Source organism: Papio anubis, chromosome 1 (assembly GCF_008728515.1).
Source record: "Papio anubis isolate 15944 chromosome 1, Panubis1.0, whole genome shotgun sequence".
NCBI lineage: Eukaryota > Metazoa > Chordata > Mammalia > Primates > Cercopithecidae > Papio > Papio anubis.
In genome coordinates this window covers 141,781,373-141,805,776 of record NC_044976.1, presented here as the reverse complement: position 1 = coordinate 141,805,776, position 24,404 = coordinate 141,781,373, and the positions used below count along the sequence as shown (strand labels likewise).

The following is a 24,404-nucleotide window of genomic DNA, read 5'->3' as shown; positions in this document are numbered from 1 at the left end:
AGGCCGAGACGGGCGGATCACGAGGTCAGGAGATCGAGACCATCTTGGCTAACACGGTGAAACCCCGTCTCTACTAAGAAATACAAAAAACTAGCCGGGCGAGGTGGCGGGCGCCTGTAGTCCCAGCTACTGGGGAGGCTGAGGCCGGAGAATGGCGTGAACCCGGGAGGCGGAGCTTGCAGTGAGCTGAGATCCGGCCACTGCACTCCAGCCTGGGCTACAGAGCGAGACTCCGTCTCAAAAAAAAAAAAAAAAAAGAATTTCTCAATTCCAAAGGATAATCAGCAAAATTCTATTGCCACTTTTTGGCAATTATGAATAATGCAGCTGTAAACATTCACATACACATTTCTGTGTGAATGTGTTCTTTTCCTTTGGCAAATACGCACGAATGGAATTGATGGGTCAAATGGTAACTCCGTGTTTAACTTTTGGAGGAATCATCCAACTGTTTTCCAAAGTAGCTGAACCATTCTGCAACCCTACCAGAAATACATATGGGCTCCAATTTCTCCACATTTCTAATCCTTGTTATTGTCTTTTTTTATTTCAGCCATCCTAGTGGTATGCAATGATACTTCATTATCATTTTGATCTGAATTTCCCTAACAACTAATGATGCTGAGCATCTTTTCATGTGCTTACATTTGTACATCTGCTTGGAAAAATGTCTATTTAAATCCATTGTTAATTGGGTTCTCTTCTAGATACAAGTCCTTTTACACACATATGTGCAAATATTTTCTCCCATTCTGTGACCTGTGTTTTCACTTTCTTTGAAACACAAAATATGTTAATCTTGACATAGTCCAATTTATTTTTTTTCTTTGGTTGCTTGTGATTTAGGTGTTATATCCAAAACAGCATTGCTGAGGTTACAAAGAGTTACATTCATGTTTTCTTCTAAGAGTTTTATAGTTTTAGCTCTTACATTTAGGTGTTTGATAAATGTTGAGTTAAATTTTGTATATGATACAAACAGCACCCAACTTCACTCTTTCGTGTGTAGCTGTTCAGTTCTTCGTGTGTAGCTGTTCAGTTTTCAACTATTTGTTGAGAAGTTCAAAAACTTTCTAAGAATAAAATGAGAATCTACTCCGTTATTTTAGTTGGTGGTACCACCACCACTACGAAATACTTAAGGAGGGCTTAGTAACTATCAGGCACTGTGCTACACTGCATGCATGCATGAGCTTATTTGACTAAAGGAAATGTTATATTAAAATGAATAAGGTTACTCATATGATGAAAAAGCCACAAGGCCATTCCAGGAAAAGGCATCAAGTGCTTTAGAAAAGCCCCAGGCAATTTGGTACATATGTTAAACAGAAGGGATCAGGGAGAGAAAACTCCGACAGGTATGGCTCAAGAGACGCCATAACGTGAAAAATCTTGCATGTCAAACTAAAAAGTTTAGCTTTTACCCTGAAACTAACAATATTTTTGTTTGTTTGTTTTGAGAGAGTCTTGCTCTGTCACCAAGGCTGGAGTGTGGTGGTGCAATTATAGTTCACTGTAACCTTGAACTCGTGGGCTCAAGCAATCCTCCTGTCTCACCCGCTTGAGCAGTGAGGATTACAGGTGTGTTTACCACTATGCCTGGTTAATTCTTTATTTATAATTTTTTGTAGAGACGGGGTCTCACTATGTTACCCAGGCTGGTCTTGAACTCCTGGCCTCAAGTAATCCTCTTGCCTCAGTCTTGCAAAGTGCTGGGATTACAGGCATAAGTCATAGTGCCTGGCCAACTAATAGAGATTTCTTAACAGTAGAGAAATGTGATAAAACTGTTACTCTTAAATTTTCAGACTGGTGGGCATGTGAAAACTGAATAGGAAAATAGGAAAAGGATGAAACTGGAGGCAAGAAGATACTTGAGAGCCTATTTTGGCAATCAAGGAAGCAATGCTATAGCCTGAAATAAGGCAGAGCAGTGGATCCACAGAGATGGACTAGATGGGCAACACAAACAACAGAGTTTGTTGACTGAAAAAAGGGATGAAGGAGAAGAATAAATCAGAGATGACACCTAGATCCTGGAATTTTGAACACGTTGAGTTTGAAATGCTTGAAAGAATCTATTCAGAGATATCTAAAAGGCAGTTAGATTCACAAGACTAAATCTCAGAAGAGGCATTTTGACTACACAGTTACAGAGATACCGCTTAGAAAAATAGCAGAGACAAACAGAAAAGAAATAAAGGGACAAAAATTTACAAAGTTCTCCTTCTAATAATCCTATTATTTCATGGTTAAAAAAATACAAATATTGGTTATTTTTTTCCCTCTAAATGTACCGTTTGTACCATTTATCTAGTGAAAATACGCTACAAAGAAAAAGATAATGGTAATAATTTTCACCCAAAGATAGGTAATATACAGTACTGAAATTTTGTTCTTTATACTTGGGCCACAAGAAAGTTAATTACAAGTTGTTTTAGTTTCAGAAATGAATAATTTATCAATGTTCAATGCGCATGTTGTTTCAAAGATCCCTTGTTAAAATAAATTACTTAAGGCCAGGCGCAGTGGCTCACGCCTGCAATCCCAGCACTTTGGGAGGCTGAGACGGACAGAACACGAGGTCAGGAGATGAAGACCATCCTGGTTAACACAGTGAAACCCCGTCTCTACTAAAAATACAAAAAAATGAGCTGGTTGTGGTGGCGGATGTTTGTCGTCCTAGCTACTCAGGAGGCTGAGGCAGGAGAATGGCGTGAACCCGGGAGGCGGAGCTTGCAGTGAGCTGAGATTGTGCCACTGCACTCCAGCCTAGGTGACAGAGCGAGACTCCGTCTCAAAAAATAAATAAATACATTACTTTAAGTCTAAAATGTTAAATATAAAACAAAGAAAACTGAGAAAGAGACTGAGAAATAAAACTGTCAGGTACGTTATTTTAGTGAAAGTTCAATTTCTAAAATATCACTCACTATAATAACTTTAAGCATTTTCATTTAGATGTTCAGTTACATTTACTTACCTAACAGGTTCATAAGGTTGATCACATATGAAGAAACCTCTTCTCTGGAGTTGTATAATATCTCCTTTTTTCAAATCCTTAAGGCAGGGATCCCCTAGCATTAGTTCTTCATGCTGTAAAGATGATATAAAACCAAAGTACACTTTCTCAAAATCAGAGTAGTAAAACAACTCTAAAATGCAAGCAGTTTCCACTAACTAAAATATTCCCATTTTAAACAGATATGTTAAGAAGCTCACTACTTGAGCACACACAATGAAATGGTGAAGTGTTAAAATAAATGACAATTCAATTTATCACATTTTTAAAAGTTAACCTTCATAAACTGGCCTCAAGAAACATTTTAAATAACTTGACTGGCATTCCTGAAGAAATAATTTTCCTGCTATAGATATGAAATATGATGCAAGGAGCACATAACAGACTTAGCTGAAAGGCATCCTGGCGTAGCGCTTAAATACAAGGGTTAGATTTGAATCCCAACTCTACTATTTACTGTTTGTCCTCAGGTAAGTTACTTAACCTCACTGTGCTTCAGTTTCTATCATCTACAAAATGGAAACATTACTTACATCTTTTTTTATTTTTATTTTTGGTAGAGCCTGTTGCCCAGGCTGGTCTTGAACTCCTGAGCTCAAGCAATCCACCCACCTTGGCCTCCCAAAGTGCTAGGATTATAGGCATGAGCCACCATGCTCAAACAATTTACATCTTTTGATTTAAATAAAATTCTACACATCTTATCCATTTTATCTGAGGATCCGAAATATATAAAATTTAATTCTAAAGAAAAATTTAAAAGATGAAATATGGTTTCTTTGGAAGGTTACCTTACTGTTCTTGTTGACGTACTGCTTAAAGTCCTCATCTTTTCCTAGCACTGGCTTTGTGATCAAGTGCTCATAAGTGACACAGATTGCTGGAACAGGAAGAGCATGTGTAGTTTCTGCAAGCCAAGTGATCTTAGTGGTTTTCTTGTAGTCTTTGTTTTCCAAATTCAGCTTTGCATCAAGAGATATGATTTTTCCATCTGTATTTCTAGATAAAAGATTAAAAGTATTCAAAGAAATATTAACCACAGCTGCCATAAATTCACTATTTTATTCTATAATTATTTTATATTATTATAAAATAGTTTGTTTTATTTTGTAATAAATGGATAAGAAATTTTCTTTGGAAAAATTCCAAATTAAACATTTATTTGAGCTTCTAATATGCCAGACATATACTGGTTAATAGATAAATACAACATAATCACTGCCATTGAGATACTAATAATCAACTAGAGAACAGATTCACATATAATTGATGAGGAACATGTAAATATTTATTAACTGAAAGTCACCTGCATTAAGCATTATAAAATCTGAATTACTATGTTTAAAAACATCTGGCAGTTACTTGCAATCATATGTAATAACAATGCAATTAAGATTTCCGAGTTTGCATAAATCAATCTTCAGCATACTATGTTTCATTTACAGAATCTGAAGATTAAATTCGTAAGTGTAGCACACTATAGTAACTAGAAAGTCAAGTTCATTATTAACCAATTTTAAAGTAAATTTTAGTATAAAGATTATCTTATACATATAAATTGTGTCTAAAAGATCCCCATATCAGGCAACTGTATAGAGTCCCTTTTTATCATGTAATTTCTCATTAAAGCATTACAACTATTTTTTATATCCAGATGTAGTAATTTTCATCACCACAAATAAAAGATATCTTGATAGCCTGTTAATAAACTGAAGCATATATGGAAAAAAACTTAATTTGTGTCCAGAATTTGCAGTAGCTACGTCTGGCAGATTTACTAGTCAGTAACATGTATAGGTCTGAATTTGATAATGTTTAATAAGTAAATACAAATAAAATGCTTTTCTCCCATGTTTATTTGAAAACAAACAAGAAGTTCTTACTTGTGTATTTTTGTAATGTTGAGGTTGCCCCAATTTATAAATGTAACCATCTCACCCTCTGAAAAAGTCTCTGCATCAGCACCTTCAACAAAAACTTTGGGACTATACCACACAGGCTTCAAGCCAACCTCAGGATTCTGATTGACAAAGAAAAGCAGAGTGTCTGTTGAAACAACAACTTATTGAACCCAGTATGCAAATTTATAAATTCATTCTATTCTTTAACCACACAAAAGTCTTCTGTGTTACTAAACTGTTAGCAGTTCATTGCTGTATTAGGAAGAAAATGCTTTACTCTTTCTCCATCTATGTATTTTAACATAAACATATTCCCAATTCTGTTCTTACCATTTAAACAATACATACTCGGACTCAGTAGAAATTAACAGTTTGAATTCCAGCTCTGTGACATCAGATCAGCAACCTGACCACTAATATTAATGAAATTAGATGAGGTAGCCTGCCCCTAAGATTACTTCCAGCCTAAAAGAATCATTCATTGATTTCATAGCTAAGACAGTATAATTTATCACTTAGTATCTCTTCAACTAGAATCTGCTTCCTATCCTTAGAATCTCACTGTTTCGCCAGGTGTGGTGGCTCACACCTGTAATCCCAGCACTTTGGGAGGACGAGGTGGGCAGAGCACGAGGTCAGGAGATTGAGACGGGTGAAATACAAAAAGTTAACAAGGCATAGTGGCACATGCCTGTAGTCCCAGCTACTTGGGAGGGCTGAGGCAGGAGAATCACTTGAACCTAGGAGGCAGAGGCTGCAGTGAGCCAAGATTGCACCACGGCACTGCAGCCTGGGCGACAGAGTGAGACTCCGTCCCCAAAAAATAAATAAATAAAAGATTCTCACTGCTTCTGCAGCAAAAGAGAAAATAAGTCATTCCTGACCAGTGGCTATGGGACATTATAGGACAACAGATGCCACCTGGAGGAAATTATGGACCTTTCAGTTTAGAAGACAAACTTTAAAGAAAGTATTATCTATATAGATATAGATAAGTAAATTTTCTGCCTTTCCAGTGTGTATGATATGGAAAGAAAAAGAGATGAGGAGAATAAAAAGTGCCATAATTTCAGTTTTTACTTGGCAGAATTTTTTTTAAAAAAGTGCAAGAAGGCCTTTTGAAATAAACATTAACCAGCATGTGTTTAACAACTGTTCAATGAATTCACCAATGCATTTGAGAAAAATCAGTATGTTTTAACAACCAATAACATATTAAGCTTAGAATAGAATACTAACAGGCTAAATATAAAACACTTTGCGAGGGAAATGTCATATGAAAATTCCACAAAGCAAACTGAGCAATCCAGTCACAATTTAAGAGTGTGCTTCCTTAACAATTAGTTCTTATTTTTAGCAATGAGCAGTACTTAGTAATTTAATTTTTTAAATTTTATTTGAGGTAGAGTCTTGCTCAGTCACCCAGGCTGGAATGCAGTGGTATAGTTATAGCTTACCGCAGCCTTGAACTCCTGAGCTCAAGTGATCCACCTACCTCTGAGATTACAGGCAGGAACCATAATGCCTGGCTAATTATTTATTTTTCATAGAGACAGAGTCTTGCTACGTTGACCAAGCTGGTCTCGAACTCCTGGCCTCAAATGATCTTCCCACCTCCACCTCTCAAAGTGCTAGGATTACAGGCATGAGCCCCAGCCTAGTAATTTAATCTAACCTATCTGACTACAACTGTCATTTTAAAAAATAAGTACTCTTCAAAACTTTTATTCTCATGATTCAAATTTTAAAATATTCAGTATGCTTCAGATTTATGCTAACTGTACAGTAGGTGATATGGCAGATCAGATACTACTACTTACCTGGTCAAAACAATCAGATGTAAAGAAAGGCAAACCCAAATCAATCAAGTAAACACACACCCCAAATCTTACTAGGATTCAAATCTTTCAAATTAAAAAGTAGCTAATGACATACATGGGGAGATAATCAATCATATAAGGCTACAATTTAGAACATGTGTAGCTCTTTGCAATGCATATCATCTTATATGTAGGTTAGTTTACCAACATAGTTATAAGCTTGGTTACTAGTATATGAGTTAGTCTGTGAACGTAATTTTCAGTATATAATAAAGATTTTTATAGACAATTTGTAAAAGCTGAAATAAAAGAACTCTTTCACCAGCCTACACAACATGGTGAAACCCTGTCTCTACAAACACCAGCCTGGGCAACGTGGTGTAACCCTGTCTCTACAAAAAAGTACAAAAATGAGCCAGGTGTGGTGGCATGAACCTGTAGTCCCAGATATTCAGGATGCTGAGGTGGAAGGATCACTTGAGCCCAAGACAGAGGATGCAGTGAGCTGAGATCATGCACCAGAGCAAGGATCATCTCAAAATTTAAAAAAAAACTTGTTTTACTTCAAAATTGTCAATTAAGCAGTCATAAGAATTTGGGATGACCATGGCTTAACAAAGAAGTATTCTATGGTACTTGTATTTAAGATTTCTATACAGGGCGGGGCACAGTGGCTCATGCCTGTAATCCCAGCATTTTGGGAGGACAAGGCAAGCAGATCATTTGAAGCCAGGAGTTCAAGACCAGCCTGGCCGCCAACATGGCAAAACCCTGTCTCTACTAAAAATCCAAAAATTGCCAGGTGTAGTGGTGCACACCTATAATCCCTGCTACTCAGGAGGCTAACGCATGAGAATCACTTGAACCCAGGAGGCAGAAGTTGCAGTGAGCCAGAATCATGCCACTGCACTGCAGCCTGGGCCACAAAGCGCAACTGTCTCAAAACAAACAAACAAACAAAAATTCTATTCAGAATTTAGATGGACACTTCACTTATACTTTCCAAACAGAGGAAATGACAGTGTAAGAGACTCTGAAGTCAAGCTGTGATTCCACAATAGTAGGTGTAATGTTTTGGCTTAAAGACAATGGTGACAGTGAATACCCTAGTTAATAGAGAATGCGCCTCAGATTCCATATAAAGATAGGAGTTTGAATTATAACTCATCTTTCAGAATTACTCTAGGAAGAGATAAATTCTTATTACACACTAATATGCTAACTCTATAGAATAAAAAATAAGCACCAACTGAGCATAACAGTTCTGTGTGATGTAGTGTGGACTGTTACTAAAATAAACTTTTTTAAGGCAAAAAATCCACAAAAAGTTTTACTTCAGTTAGTGTCAAATCCCAACAAACAATGTTGAATAGAAAATCATCTCGGCCGGGCGCAGTGGCTCACGCCTGTAATTCCAGCACTTTGGGAGGCTGACGCAGGTGGATCATGATGTTAGGAGATTGAGACCAACCTGGCCAACATGGTGAAACCGCGTCTCTACTAAAAATGCAAAAATTAGCTAGGCATGGTGGCGGGTACCTGTAATCCCAGCTATTCAGGAGGCTGAGGCAGGAGAATCGCTTGAACTCGGGAGGCGGAGGTTACAGTGAGCCGAGATCGCCCCACTGCACCCCAGCCTGGAGACACAGCGAGATTCCGTCTCAAAAAAAAAATAAAGAAAAAGAAAATCATCTCAAAATCATGCCATTGCCATGAAAGCACATTTTCCTTTTTATTTCCTGCTGCTGCTTTTAACAGAGAAAAACACATGGGTGAAACTGTAAGAGTGACCTTTGGGTGTTTGGCTACTTCTTTCATCTCCTCCTGAGCTTCAGGTACATTCACTGGGATCACTTCTTTCTTCAGTAATGCAATATACCGTGGAGCCACTGGGTCAATAACCTGCAACAAATACATCCTCATGTTAAAACACTGAGATATCTTATAGAGCACCACAAAAAAAATAAATAATAGCACAGGAATACTAACTGGCATTTTTGTTACTGCATTTACTAATTTTTTTTCATCTGTTAACTCTTTTCTGGTATTTACCATCAAGCAGAAAAAAGAGAAACAACTGTAAACCAAGACTACACGAACGATTTAGAATTCTTTCACAAGAATAGCTACTGGCAGGTGAAAAGAAACCAATTAAAGCATAATATTAGAGTTATTTTGAAAATAATTTTAAGATCTGATATTAGAAGGTAAGGAAAAGTTATCCAGTGGGGTTGTATCTTAATCCTAAAGGTAAATGTGATATTGAATTTTATAGTTTGGAGAAGTCCATTTTAAGAGAATACAGATATTTTTGTTTCAGTATTGTTTTCTTTAATCAGCGTTAGGGTAACACATCACCGTCAAAAGCAGAACAGCATTCCGTCACTATAATAAGGCAATTCTATAGATTAAAAGTATAAATGGTATTTCTACTATATGCTATATATAGAGGCCACTATATATAGACCAGTATATTCTCAGTATATTCCCAGTACCTAGCTAGGGCCTGTCTCATATAGGTTATCAATAAATATTTGCAGATTGACTGAATAAATGGTCATACACATTATGCTCCAACCTATTCTACTTCCAAATCACTAGTAGCATCCCCTTCTGGAGCTGATGTATTTTTCTCACTTCACAGTTCAGTGTAAAATTAGTCATGATGACCAATCACAAGAGCAATGTTTAGACACTATATATAAAGCACATGTGAGAAAAATGTATATGAAAGCAAACAAAGAGCTAAGTAATACAAGTTATTTTTTCTCATTAGAAGAATGCAGAAAATGGTGGTATAATTAAATTTGTTTTTATTTTTCCATTGTTACCATTATTGGGTCGGTTTTTTGGCAGTGTCGAAGGTAGTTTTCAGCTTCTGAAAAGAATATCGTGGAAATTCTGAATGAACTCAGAGAGGAAGCCATCGTCAGAGAGGTCATTCATGCAAAGTTTGGAAAGCTATTTAACTTCTCCTCATCTGCTAATCCTCATCTGCTTATATTTCATGCTAATACTAAATCAGTACCAGCCTTTCTCAAGTTTACTGTTTCATTCCTTCCTCGAGGCTTAAAGGTCATTCTTACCAGTTAAGGATTTCCCCTTTCAGCTTCTACTGGGCTGGAATAATCAAAGATTTAATTCGTGACTGGCTACTCAGCTCAGTATTTAAGTCAGTAAGATACAATTTCTTTTAAAAAGCTGAAACTAGACAACCCTGCCCGAGAAACTTAGTTCATTGCAGCTGCTTCCTCAGCTGATAAAAGGGACAGAAGAATGTTTCCTATACTTGACTAATTTTAATCATCACTTGGGGCAGTTGTCAGCACAGATTCTGAGACAACTTACCCCCGAAAAAATTGTAATTTTAATGGTCTGAAGTAAATTTCAGAAATCTAATTTTTAACAAGCATTCCATAGGATGGTTAGGATCAGGCATATTTGGAAAACTTGGATTAAAAGACTTAAAAGGTATTTTTAGCTCTAAAAACATGCAATTCTAAAAATCTCTGGATCCGTGGTTTTCAAATTACTCCAGAGTCCTAAAGATTTCAAAGAGGTGCCCTGGTAGCACTAGGTGGAGATGGAAGGACCAGAGGGCCTCCTGATCCCTTCACATACTTCAACCAGAACAGCTATGTTTTTGTTTTATTTATTGGGGTTTAATCCTGGTAGCACTAAGTGGAGGGGGAAGGACCAGAGGGCCTCCTGATCCCCTTCACATACTTCAACCAGAACAGCTATGTTTTTGTTTTATTTATTGGGGTTTAATTTTCAAGAAAACTTTCACTGGAAGGAAGTCTCCTTATTTGCGGAGTAGGGAGAGAAGTCTCCACATACTTTATTAGCTGGGAACAGATGCAAGGGGGTTGAGATGCAAGTTGGGAAAAACTATATTATACTACTGAAATACACACATTTTAAAACTAAAGCAGTCAATGAGGGTTCATAGAGATTGATAATAGCTCTAAAGTGAACATCTTAAACCTGTGACTCTTCTGCCTTGACTGAAAAGTTAAAATCTTAACACTTAAGTAAAAGCAAGAAGAAAATTAGTGAGGCTAATGCAAAGTAAGCTCTTGAAACGTCTCCTACCACTATCAAGGAAAAAACTATTTATAGATATATTCTATTTAACTGTGATACAGAAAAATAAAGTACTAAATTCCTATCAAGATGAAAACTCAGGCTAAGAAAAAAAGGATCACGGTATTGTCGAAGGGATACTGTGATAACTAATCACACGTCTCCTTTCCCGTCATCCATTTCTCCCTTTTCTTTACCACGTACAGTTCACTCCTAAAATAAGGCTCTTTCTCCAAAGAATCATGCAAACAAATCTAGCTAATTTTTTTTAAACAGAAGCTGCTTAAAAAAAAAAAAAAAGCTAAGTTAGTTAAGAGTAGGAGAATGTCCAAAGAATGATGATTTAGCTCTGCCAGTAACATTTAACTTCACAACTCCATGGCGCTAAATTTTGTTAACCGATGCTTCACTTAAATCCTACCTGCAGAGCTTGAGAAGAAAGACAGAGCAAGCTAGAAAACAACAAAGCAGTAATTAGAGGTTGAGAGTGCCATGAACTCTAAATAAGAGAGATATGTACCTTAAGAGTTGAAGGGAATGGGTTTCAGTGTATGAAGACATCATAAAGGTCAGCAATAGAAACAAAAAGTAATGATCAGAATGATTTCCTTTTCACTACCAGTTGTCTAAAAACAATACTATGTTTTAAAGACAGTGTTTAATGATTAAAGATCTCGCAGGATTTAGGAGAAAAAGCAGACTGAAAATACTCATCAACTTTCACCCTTTCCCAACCACCCACTTAAAAGAAATAAAAGGTTTTGTTTTGTTTAAAGGCACAAATCCAGAAGGATTAATATAATAAAAGAAGAGAAGGCTGGGCACGATGGCTCACGCCTGTAATCCCAGCACTTTGGGAGGCCGAAGTGGGCGCATCACCTGAGGTCAGGAGTTCGAGACCAGCCTGACCAACATGGTGAAACCCTGTCTCTACTAAAAATACAAAATTAGCCAGGCATGATGGCGGGCACATGTAATCCCAGCTACTTGGGAGGCTGAGGCAGGAGAATTGCTTGAACCCAGGAGGCGGAGGTTGAAGTGAGCTGAGATTGCACCACTGCACTCTAGCCTGGGTGACAGAGCAAGACTCTATCTCAAAAAAAAGAAAAAAAGAAAAAAGAAGAGATAACAGCAACAAAATTCTGGACGCTGAAAACACAGAAGCATCCCCTCTCCACTTCATATAACCAGGCAACAGCCTCTCCCCTCCTTGACAAAAGAATGGAAGTTTACTCTGTGAATAAGAGGGTATCTAGATCCTGGCAGATACCAGAAAGAGCCAAAGGAAAGGGTACTGCACGAGAGACAAGAGGAATAAGTGAATGTATGATAGTAGATGTACAAAACCCTCAGCAGTCTTCCCCCATTTGACTCCAAAACCTGGCAGCCAGGTCTTCACACTTCAGGAAGGTGATTCAATGAAGCCCCTCTGGGAAAACTGCCTAATCCTTGAGAAAAGATATAAAATTACTGAGATGGAATTTCTCCAATAAACTAGCCCAGCCAGATCATTGTACAGTGAAGCTCAGTTGAAAGCCCAACTCTCATTCTTCAGGCTTCCAATCACTCTTTATTTCCCCACATTAAACATAAGCAGATAACCAAGGCTCTAACCAGACATCTGAGAAATGCCTTTAATGTGAAAGAAACCAAAATAAACAAACTGGGGAGAAGAGACACTACTCTGCAAAAAACCCTACTAGTAATACCATGAAATAAGAATAGAAAGTTATTTTGAAAATTCAGAGAACAAGAGAAACACTGGAACTATAATAGCATAAATAAAATTCAACAGAAAGGTGAGAAGATAAAAATTAAGTAGATCTGTGATAAACCAAAAGACAAGAAGGAAAATAAGACAGAAAACAAAACGAGGGTACCAGTCCAGGAGGCCCAGCATCTTCCCAAGAAGAGTTCCAGAGAGAAGAAATACATAATAGAGAAGAAAGAAAAAGAATTTAAAGCCAGGCACAGTGGCACACACCTGTAATCCCAGCACTTTGGGAGGCCGAGGCGGGTGGATCACGAGCTCAGGAGTTCAAGACCAGCTTGGCCAAGATGGTGAAACCCCGTCTCTACTAAAGCTACAAAACTTATCCAGGTGCGGTGGCAGGCACCTGTAATCTCAGCTACTCAGGAGGCTGAGGTAGTAGAATCACTTGAACCCGGGCAGCAGAGGTTGCAGTGAGCCAAGATCATGCCACTGCACTCTAGCCTGGGTGACAGAATGAGACTCCATCTCAGAAAAAAATAAAACAAAAGAGAAAAGACAAGACACGAGAAAGAAAATAAATGACGGAAAGGGAGAGGGAAAGGGAGAGAATTCAAGAAAATTTCCCAGAACTGAAGGAATGAGTTTCCAGACTGGAAGCCATATGTTCTTCCAATGGATGTGGATGAAAACAGACCCTCACCATGGCCTATCATCATGAAATTTCAGACAAAAAACACAGGTCAGATACAAGGTTTCAAAAATTTTCTTCATCCCATGCTCCCCTTGTCAGGGAGCTACCAGAGGTATACAGTAGGACTGAGTGTCCAAAGAATGATGCATTACCTTCAGGAAAGCAAGAAGGTAATATAAAAAAAAGAAGATCCAAGAACAGGGCAATGTTCTGTAATGTCCATTATAGAACAAAAGCAAAGGGAATCCCTAGGAAGATGAAGAGACCTAGGAAGACAGCTGTGCCTCAGAAGCCAATGGGCCATGAATCCAAATCAGGTTACAGAGCAGCACAGAAGCCTCTGGCAGAGATGTCTCCAAAATGAAACTCAAAGTACACCTAAGGCATCTGAATATCTTGGTGGGAAATTTCCACATCTTGTGGAGACAGATTTAGAAAACTACGCAGGGGTGCTGGGCGTGGTGGCTCATGCCTGTAATCCCAGAACTTTGGGAGGCTGAGGTGGGCGGATCACGAGGTCAGGAGTTCCAGACCAGCCTGGCTAACATGGCGAAATCCCATCTCTACTAAAAATACAAAAATTAGCTGGGCGTGGTGGTGGACGCCTGTAATTTCAGCTACTCGGGAGGCTGAGGCAGGAGAATCGTTTGAACCCGGGAGGTAGAGGTTGCAGCGAGTCCAAATCATGCCATTGCACTCCAGCCTGAGGCAAAAAAAATTTTTTTTTTTTTCTTTTGAGACAGGGTCTCACTCTGACACCCAGGCTGGATTGCAGTGGTGTGATCAGGGCTCACTACGGCCTTGATCTCCTGGGTTCAAGTGATCCTCCCACCTCAGCCTCCCGAGTAGCTGGAACTACAGCCATGCACCACACCAGGCCCAGCTAATTTTTTTTTTTTTTTTTTTTTTTTTTGGAGAGATGGGGTCTCACTATGTTGTCTAGACTGGTCTCAAAATCCCAGGCTCCGGCGATCCTCCTGCCTTGACCTTCCGAACTCCTGGGATTAGAGGCATGAGAATCTGGCTTTTTTTTTTTTTAACAGAAAAACAAAACCAAAAAAAGAAAAATAAGCAAATGAGAGGGAGAGACAAAGCAAGACAATCAACTACAAGCAAACCAAAAAGTTAGGAGAAAAAGGCCAAATTATTTATCTTCCATCATGGGAAGTCAACTAATATGTCTAAACATAACTAAAAAAATAGTGACATATATTTCATTCAGCAATATAAGCAATAGGCTGGGCACAGTGCCTCACGCCTGTAATCCCAGCACTTTGGGAGGCAGAGGCGGATGGATCACAAGGTCAGGGGTTTGAGACCAGCCTGGCCAACATGGTAAAACCCCATCTCTACTAAAAATACAAAATTTAGCCAGGCATGGTGGCACATGCCTGTAGTCCCAGCTACTTGAGAGACTGAGGCAGGAGAATCGCTTGAAACCGGGAGGCAGAGGTTGCAGTGAGCCTAGACTGCGCCATTGCACTGCAGCATGGGCGACAGAGCAAGACTCTGTCTCAAAAAAAAAAAAAAAAAGAGAGAGAGAGAAAGAAATGTAAGTAATAAATATCAAAAGAACTATCTAGAAGAAATGAAACTGTTTTCTCCAGGGAAACTATGAAAGAAGATAGAGGAATGTGTTATTCATCTTAACAGACCCTATAGAACTATTTGACTACAGTAAAATATATTTCAGATATCTGAAGTGTCCATGCTTAACTTTATTAAAACTTGAAATCATTAAAAATTGTATTGTTAATGAAAAGTACACCAACGTTAACTTTGCCAGCAAATTCTACTCATATTTATTATTAGTAACTGCAGCAACAGAAAGAACCAATTAACAATTCCTTTATGTATCAAAAACTAAACACGAAAGACCAAAATAAAACAAATTCAAGACACATGCGAAACAAGCAACTATTTCTTGAGGCAAGACATCAGCACCATCAAGCAGCAATCCCAAATAAGAATTTACAGAACACAATCACAGAAAGCATAATTTAAAACATGGCATTTGAATGATTTGCCTTATTATAGTGTCCAAGCATCTGCTTTCCAATTAGTAATTAACAATGTCAATAGGCAGTGTTCCTCATTTGACTTTAAGAAACAGTTAAAAAAAAAAAAAAAAAAGCTGGATTCAGTAGGACAAAGGAACTGTAATTAATGAAACTTCAATACAACTCAAAGAAATATATACTTTTAAAATTCTATGTCCTCTCAGCACACAAGGGAATGGGGTAGAAGGGGTTATCCCAATATTCCCTTTGGTACTAAGAAAACCAGAGGACATGGTTTTTAACACCAAGTCTTTTATATACATGTGATTGTGCTTCAAAGCCATATAACATCTCAGGTTTTAACATGTAATACGCTAAAAGCTATGTTTAAGGCAAATAAAAGCATTAAGTAATACCTTCTTACAGAGAGCTCGCAGCTTGAAAGCAGAAAAATGAAATGCAGAGTGTTCATAAAAAATTTAAGGAAAAAACTATTACTGTTCCCCATAATTCCAAGTTTGTTTGTTTCAATCACTGTTACTTATTTGGAATAGTTAATAGGCTTAATTAATGCTCTTCATGTATTTAAAGAAGGAAAACATTCCATTTTCCTGAAAGTCTGCAAAATGTTAATATTCTTCACAAACTTTTCTCTACCATGAGCACAGTAATGACTTCTACTTGTACATTATTTGGGACTTAGGCATGAAAAAAGAAGACAGAGAGTTAAAATATATACCTTTTTGTTAAACGCCCAGATTTTGTCCCACTCCATGTTCACAACTGAACGTGAGGAGCCCTAAAAAACAGTAACATGATTTTAAGGGCAAGAAGTATTAATTAGAACTTTACCTTTATTTCATGCTAAGCATGTTTAGAAAAAAAAAAAAAACTCGATAAATACTTACAAGTTTACTTCTAGTGAAATGTAAAACTCAGTGTATACAAACTAATTTGGTTACCCTTAACAGTTCACTGCAAAGGTTCAGTCTACAGACTGGTCACAGTCAAGTCATATAATTCACTGCTAAAAATACTTCAGCTGCCTTAGTCCAAACCTAGCGTAGGAGTTTAGGACATTTTCAATTTTTCACTGTTATAAGCAGTGATAAACTTTTTTTTTTTTTAAAGTTTGTTAGAAAAAAAAAAATATCTGCCCTTGGCTCGTAAGGCACAAACAAAGAATAGAAAGAACAATAGAGATAATAATGACCAAAGGGACAGTAATAGAAGTACCTGAAATTTCAAACAGAGAAGCTGGAAAAGAAACTATAACGCACCTGAGCAGCAATAAACTGTTTCAGTCCTTCAACTGTCATCCCTCTTCTCAGTACACCACGAACCGTAGGAAATCTTGGGTCATCCCTGGAAATATGTACATTTTAAGTACCAGGGAAATGTTGTAATGTGTAGATGTGGAGAGCAGAAGATACTTAATGAATAATAAATTATATTGAGCTTGTTAAACATTTGGCTAAGAGCTGGTTATACGAATTAGGTAAATTGCAATACTAGTAAGCCCAAGTTCAAGGAACAGGATAACTGCTGACTTGTCAAATACTGCAGTAAAATAAATGCACTACTGGAAACAGTAGAAGCACATTTGGAAAAAAAGACACAATGGTGACATTTTCAAATATGGAAATCCCATGCATTAATACATTTTTATTTAACAAACATTTTCAAGGTCACTATTCCACACAGGACCATGAGAATCAGAAAAAAGATGGTATCCTGTCATTCACAAATGAATGTACTTTATAAAGCCCTTTGGAATAAAACAAAATATATGTAGGAAATAAATATTTTGCAGGGATTTGCAAACCTCGGTAAGTATGCAGTAATACCCTTTTAATGGAGCTCAAGATAAACTTTTACATCTTCACTTCGACTCAAGGGTATTTTGACCTTCTTGGGACCTAGCCAAAAAAGAAAAACCTCAGCCTCAGTAGAGAATAGAGATCAGTAACCAAATACACCAATGACCAGAAAGTCAAAATTATTTTTCTATTAAATGCTAAGACCTGCAGAGGATGTGCCCTCATATGTGTTTTTCATTCCATGATCCCCAGTGGGCACTCCATATTTGTGGCATTAAAACAAGAATGGGGAGCCCTAATGCACTGGTTGAGAAGAAGACAAGAATTCTATATGCCTATCCATTCCCCCTCGTCCCGATCACCTTCCCTATCTCTCAAGCAGTTTAAAAATCACTGATAACTACTACGTCCTTACTTCTTGTCAATTCTAAGTAACATTAAACATACCATCCATCTACTAGTCCTTCATTGACAAACCATGTGAGTTTTCTTTTGGATAGCACTGTGTTGTTGAGATTTAGCCGACTATATTCCCAAATATATGGTTTTCTTATGCCTAAAGCTTCAATAATCCAGTAAAACTGCTCATCTCTGTCATGGTATTCTGTTGTTCTCAGGGCATGCGTAACACCTTCGATGCTGTCAACTATGGGGCAGGCAAAATCATATGTTGGATAAACACTAGAGAAAAGAAAATAAAAATAAAACATTTTACCCTTTCCCTCTTAGATTAGGCATTATAAACAACAATACTAATTTAAAATGTAATTCTTTACAAGTTAACAGATTCTTAAAAACCAAAAGGTTTTATGACTTATAATACTCAAAGTATATCAGAACATTATCAGCCTTTGAGAACAATGAGTCAGTTATCAACTTAGCAGTCAAACAAAAAAGCAAATTTGCAATTTAATACAAAATTAGGTATTGGTTTGGCAAATTGTATAATCATAATATTTCTGTAATGGCCAATGTACGGCATGGTAAGAAGCAATAAGCAATACATGTAATAATTTTAAGGAAATTTAGCTTTTGAACATCTTTTTTTTTTGAGACGGAGTCTCACTGTCTTCAGTAATCCCTTACTCAAGTAAATCCCTGAGAGTCTTAAAAGTAGTCAAACACACTCAAAAACAGTGCTCCATTCACTGTGTAAAAGAAAAAAAAAACAAAAACCGATAGACCAGAAAATTATTACGTTAAAATTACATTTAAGATGAAATAGTCTTAAAAACAGTTTCTGACTAAGATACTGTATACAATTTATATGCAGTATCAATTTGAATTTAAAAAATATACATATTAGTGCAAATATGCTTTCTTTCTTTTTTTTGGAGACAGTTTCACTCTTTTACCAAGCCTAGAGTGCAGTGGTGCAATCTCAGCTCAGTGCCACCTCCGCCTCCTGGGTTCAAGTGATTCTCAGCCTCCCGAGTAGACAGGATTACAGGCATGTGCCACCACGCCTGGCTAATTTTTGTATTTTTTTTAAAGTAGAGATGGGGTTTCACCATGTTGGTCAGGCTGGTCTCAAACTCCTGGCCTCAAGCGATCCACCCGTCTAGGCCTCCCAAAGTGCTGGTATTACAGGCATGAGCCACTGCACCCAGCCAATGCTTTCCTTTTTGTTTATCTAGAGAAAGGGTTTCACTCTGTTGGTCGGGCTGGGGTGAAGTGGCATGATCACAACTTACTGTAACCTTGAACTCCTGGACTCAAGCAATCCTCTTGCCTCAGTCTTCCAAGTAGGTAGAACTACTGATGCATGCCACCATACCTGGCTGGTTTTTTTCTTTTTTTTTTTTTTTAATTTATTTTTTTGGTAGAGACAGGTTCTTACTATGTTTCCCAGGCTGGTTTCAAACTCCCAGCCTCAAGAGATCTTCCTGCCTCAGCCTCCCAAACTGTCAGCATTACAGGCATGAGCCACCGTGCCCAGCCATTATACATTGTAACCTTTAAGATACAACTTGATTAAGATACTATTGCATTATGCTTTGCGATTATTTGATACTGAAAATGTGTATCCAAAGTCACTTTTCCAAATGTACTTAAAGGATTTGCTTAGTAAAACAAGGAGTAATCCTGGTAAAAATAGTATGTATGCACATATAATTACACTTGTGTTTGTCTATATATGGACAGACATGTCAGCCCCCATGAGTTTAAAGTCAGTCACATCAGCTAACCAAGTAATCATTTACATTTACCATTCTTTTCAGAAGTTTTAATTCAGCATTTATGTGTAGTAGGCTTCTTCAAAGTATTAAAAAATATATTTTATGGTTTACTTTATAAAGTAGGCTTTTTTTTTGGGAAAAGGTCCATTTAAAACGAAGATCTGTTAACCTACAAATCCACATAGAAAACTAATCTAAACACATGTTACTTTCTTGTATTGTTCATACTTCTGGAAGTCTTCAATATTATTACTTTTAGGAATCAATTTGTGCAAAGTAGACTCAAAGTTTATTACAGGAAGCAAAGTATCTTCATCTAAAGATAAACATCGCAGTTTACCTAATCAATACAAAAAAAAAGACTCAGGACTTTCACAGATACAAGTGATCTTAGAAATAATGTGGTATAACCTTAATTGACAGGTGAGTAAACAGCCCCTGAAAGGCCACCAGCCAGTTAACCCATGAATGAACAAAAGGCTAGGTTTCTTGACCATTTTGCTTCTACTCCATGTTTAGAGAAGATCAAAACAAAAGCACAGAAGGTCACCTAGCATATTGAAGGAGATATACTTACTTGTATTTATTTCCAGTTCTTGGATGTGGTTGAATTTTGCAGCGATAAAGGGTTGGATCTCTCAGGCATCCATTGTTACTACTCATGTCAATTTTTGCTCGCAAACAACAGGACTGACCAAACTGGCTCCCTTTTTTCATTTCTTCCCACATTTGTAGATTCTTCTCAATAGCTATAAAATGATAATTATATTACAGTTAACTCATCTGGTTAAATTGAAATTATTCTTATAGTGCTATAATTTGATATAAAATTTCATGTTCTTGTTTTATAACCACCCTGTGTTAGTTTAAAAACACTGTAATAGTTCCAGTATCCAGCACCAAGAGCAAATGCATCATTTTTTAATGAAAGATGTTTCACAATACATTTAGGAAATACAAATATGTTTTAGAAAAGATAACACTAATACATTCCACTCATGTAGTATTAATTAAGCATAAAAAAAAGTACAAGCCTGAAGGCTCCGCTCACCGAGTGTTTCCCTTCCCATCATGGTACAACGGGCCAGCCCCTTCTCATCTCCCTCAAATTTAACATTCTACCTTTAAAGCAGAAGCGTTCTCTTCGTTTGCCACCTCATGCCTAAGGGACAGAATGGTTTGGTCTGGCCCTAAGGTCCCACAGGCATTGGCACTACAGCCCGTGCCTGTCTAAAGAACACATCTCAGGCTGACAGTCTGAACTCATGGGCTCCCTGAAAGCCCCTTCATCATCCCAATGAGAAGCAGGATACTCTTGGATCCAAGAAAATAAGAGGTGATAGAAAACAGACAGTGATACAAGAAAGAAAAGAGTTTAATACTAGAAAAAAGGACTCCATATTCCAAGTGGCAATGGTTCCACCTATATCACAGTATCTAGCAAAAACCTGCCCCATATGCATACGAACTGTTAAACAATAATTTTCTGTGGAAGCTACTAGAAATATAAGACAATTGCCCTCAAAGAATCAAGATAGGTCTAAAAGTCCATTGGTTAGCCACCTTTGAAAATGTAGAAAACCTTTTCAAAATAAAAAAGACTCATTATAACTATTTTAATTTACTAATACTTCCCAAATGTAACACTCAAGATTTAATATAGTGTGGTTCTGACAACATAATTACAGAATGAAAATAGCCCAATTTAGAAGTTCAGGACAGAAGTCATGAGTAAGAAAGATATGCTCTTTAGTCAAGTGACAGTTCAGAGATATAGGTTAGTACTGAGCTTATATTATATATTATATTCACATTTACCCACATGCCAAAAGGAAGACTTGGGTGACAACATTATCATCAAACATTGTATTATAGAAAGGCTAAGTATTTAAAGTAAGAAAACTGTAAAATGTTGCAGAGAATACAATGCAAAAGACTACACATAATAAGTGAGACATGAAGGGCATATTCATATGTGGTTGTGATGTTAATAAAATAATAAGAACATAAAGATAGAGAAAGAAAAAAGATTTCTAACACAAATGAGTCATATACCCAAATATGTTTAAACTAGCAGCTTTTGCCTGGCATGGTGGCTCACACCCGTAATGCCAGCACTTTGGGAGGCCAAGGTGGGCAGATCACGAGGTCAGGAGTTCGAGACCAGCCTAGCCAATATGGTGAAAGTCCGTCTCTACTAAAAATACAAAAATTAGCAGGGTGTGGTGGTGCGTGCCTGTCGTCCCAGCTACTTGGGAGGCTGAGGCAGAAGAATCACTTGAACCCAGGAGGCAGAGGATGCAGTGAGCCCAGATTGTGCCACTGCACCCCAGCCCGGGCAACAGAGTGAGACTTTGCCTCAAAACAACAACAACAACAACAAAACAAAAAAACGAGTAGCTTTCACAAAAAAGAAATCACATTCAACTAAAGAAGCAGAATATAAAAATATCAATTAAAACATAAAACAATGTGCCTTACGGTTTTTCCTATGTTTGGATTCTATCCTCTGCTCACGTTCTGCTTTCATTTGTTCAGCAGGCGTATCGTCCACATAAGCCTTTCCTTCTTGAATTAGCTTCTCTGCATACTTCATTATAGTTTCAAAATGATCCGAAGTATAAGTAAATTGATCTGGTTTGATATGCAACATTGCAACATCTTCCAAGATAACCTGTAATAAGAAACCAAAATAACCATCGGTATATCTTTTGCATTTTTTCGTGCATTTTCAACCCTTGATACTGCATTTAGGCAAATGTAATATAAACCATCAGTCTTATTTAGCCTGAAAACGGTTCTAGAAGTTACATGATATTAGATCAAAAAAGAAAAAAGAGATAGATACTCATTATATTAGCCTCCAAATTTCCAGCTGAGAAAGCTGATCTCATGATGGAGTTTTCCATTTACTTTGGAAAAGCTGGTCATTACCGGGAGAACTGACAATCATTTGCCCTCTCTTTGAATACACTGCCATACTTCTGAATAAAGATAAGAGGCTAGGAAACCTTCACATTTTCCATACCTACTTAGTGTTTATTTCATTCATAAACTTAAGATTATATGACCAAAAAACCTGCCTCCAGTGACCAATTCATTTAATAAACTGGTACTATAGGAAAACATATCATTCAGGTAAATTCTATAAATGGGGAAAAGAAAAATAAATTTTAAGTTTTTTGGTATGGGAGCTCGACATTTCTTAGCTTAGGTCTCAGACATGGAATATATAGATAAGGAAAAAAGTAGCTATGAGAACAAAATTTATTTTTATACCATGAAGGTATTAGGTAATCCTGTAACTTTAATTAACTTTTCTGACAAAGGGTCATCACTACACTTTTAATTACCTTCTCAAAATCTTCCTTTTCTTTTTCAGGATTTGTGTCATCAAATCTCATGATCAGTTTCCCTTTAAAGTTAACCTGGTAGTGCTGGTTCAGAAGAGCAGCTTTTGCATGCCCAATGTGTAAGTAACTAAAACAAAAACATTTCACAAAGAAACTCATTAACATGTTTTAACTAAATACTTAAACTTAACCTTTTTGAGGAGATGAGAACTAAACAAAAATCCTTTCAATTGGTACCCAAGTCATATTTTATTTTCTAACAAAAAGTACTGTGATAGAAAATCTGACCCTGACAGGAAGAAAAAAAGACTACAACATATATAAAACAATTATAAGAAACAACTTCATGTGTAAAATCTCACAGAGGGGACAAGGTATTTACAAACATTGCAACCTTAAGGAGACTCTCCTTTTTCTTTTTATCAAAAAGAATGGTAATTTAATTAAAGTAAAGCTGCTTCAAAATTGTTTCCAATGCTACCTTCCACTGTTTGTCTTTAACAGGACCTGCTACTACTGAGAACTGGGTGCCCACCTATGCCACTGGAGAGAAGCTCTTCTGAGACTGTCACTGTGATGGCTAAATGAAAAGAGCACATGACAATTAGTAAAAGTCACTTTACTTCTCGAGGCTTTGGTTTTCTCAGATGCTAAAATTTTTTTTTTTTTTTTTTGAGACAGAATCTTGCTCTGTCACCAAGGCTGGAGTCCAGTGGCACGATCTCGGCTCACTGCAACCTCCACCTCCCAGGTTCAAGCGATTCTCCTGCCTTAGCCTCCCAAGTAGCTGGGACTACAGGCACGTGCCACCACGCCCAGTTAATTTTTGTATTTTTAGTAGATACGGGGTTTCACCATGTTGGATGGTCTTGATCTCTTGACCTCATGATCTTCCTGCCTTGGCCTTCCAAAGTGCTGGGTTTATAGGTATGAGTCACCATGCCCAGCCAAAAGAGTGTTTTTTAACTTTAATTTTTTAACTTTTATTTTAGGTTCGGGGTATATGCGAAGGTTTGTTATAGAGGTAAACTCATGTGAGGGAGATTAAAAATAAAAGAATTTTAACTAAATAATCCCAAAGGTCTCATCAGCACCAACACTCAATGAATCAGAATCTACAAAAACACTGTTCTGCTGTTCTTATGAGCAGCTGACAATTGTAAGGAAGAATATACATCAGAGGCACTGTTGATAATATTACACATCAAGATCCTCCTTCTATCAAGTACATGAGTAAAAGAAAAGACGTCACACCAGTATGTTGAAATACAGTTGATTGGGCTGGAAACAAGGCATGAAGCAAGGAAGTTTAATCAGCTTTCACCAACTTGTATTAGTTTCAAATTATAATGATGGTAGCAGTTGCACAGTTTTTTTATTGTGGTTATTTTTCTGTTGTTTTTTTATTTTGAGATGGAGTCTCGCTCTGTCGACCAGGCTGGAGTGCAGTGGCGTGATCTCCGCTCACTGCAAGTTCTGTCTCCCAGGTTCATGCCATTCTCCTACCTCAGCCTCCCAAGTAGCTGGTACTACAGGTGCCCGCCACCACACCCGGCTAATTTTTTGTATTTTTAGTAGAGATGGGGTTTCCCTGTGTTAGTCAGGATGGTCTCGATCTCCTGACCTCGTGATCTGCCCACCTCAGTCAACAGTTGTACAGTTTTAAGACAGTTACCTAGTTTCCCACACAGCTCTGATCTCAGTTGACATCAATATGGGAAGGGGAAAAGTACAACCTCTTGTATGAATTTATATCATTTTTAAATCAATCAAGTTTTTAAAAGTCATTAGCATCCCAGATCAATGATTCAACTTTA

At 37.3% G+C, this 24,404-nt stretch overlaps 1 protein-coding gene across 3 annotated transcripts in view; it reads right to left on the bottom strand.

The window, feature by feature from the left end:
- EPRS1 (glutamyl-prolyl-tRNA synthetase 1) overlaps positions 1 to 24,404 on the bottom strand; it is an 81,746-nt gene that overhangs the window by 33,705 nt on the left and 23,637 nt on the right. For 2 of the 3 annotated variants that reach the window (XM_021927087.2, XM_031655634.1), the window contains 11 exons: positions 22,588 to 22,714; positions 21,716 to 21,908; positions 19,812 to 19,983; positions 17,502 to 17,735; positions 16,515 to 16,599; positions 15,974 to 16,033; positions 15,651 to 15,671; positions 8,535 to 8,645; positions 4,906 to 5,042; positions 3,814 to 4,021; positions 2,984 to 3,096 (listed from right to left, as the gene is read on the bottom strand). In XM_021927087.2, coding sequence (XP_021782779.2) covers positions 2,984 to 3,096; positions 3,814 to 4,021; positions 4,906 to 5,042; positions 8,535 to 8,645; positions 15,651 to 15,671; positions 15,974 to 16,033; positions 16,515 to 16,599; positions 17,502 to 17,735; positions 19,812 to 19,983; positions 21,716 to 21,908; positions 22,588 to 22,714 — 1,461 coding nt within the window. The remainder of the gene's footprint in view (positions 1 to 2,983; positions 3,097 to 3,813; positions 4,022 to 4,905; positions 5,043 to 8,534; positions 8,646 to 15,650; positions 15,672 to 15,973; positions 16,034 to 16,514; positions 16,600 to 17,501; positions 17,736 to 19,811; positions 19,984 to 21,715; positions 21,909 to 22,587; positions 22,715 to 24,404) is intronic. The other variant, XM_021927088.2, reaches the window with a different exon arrangement.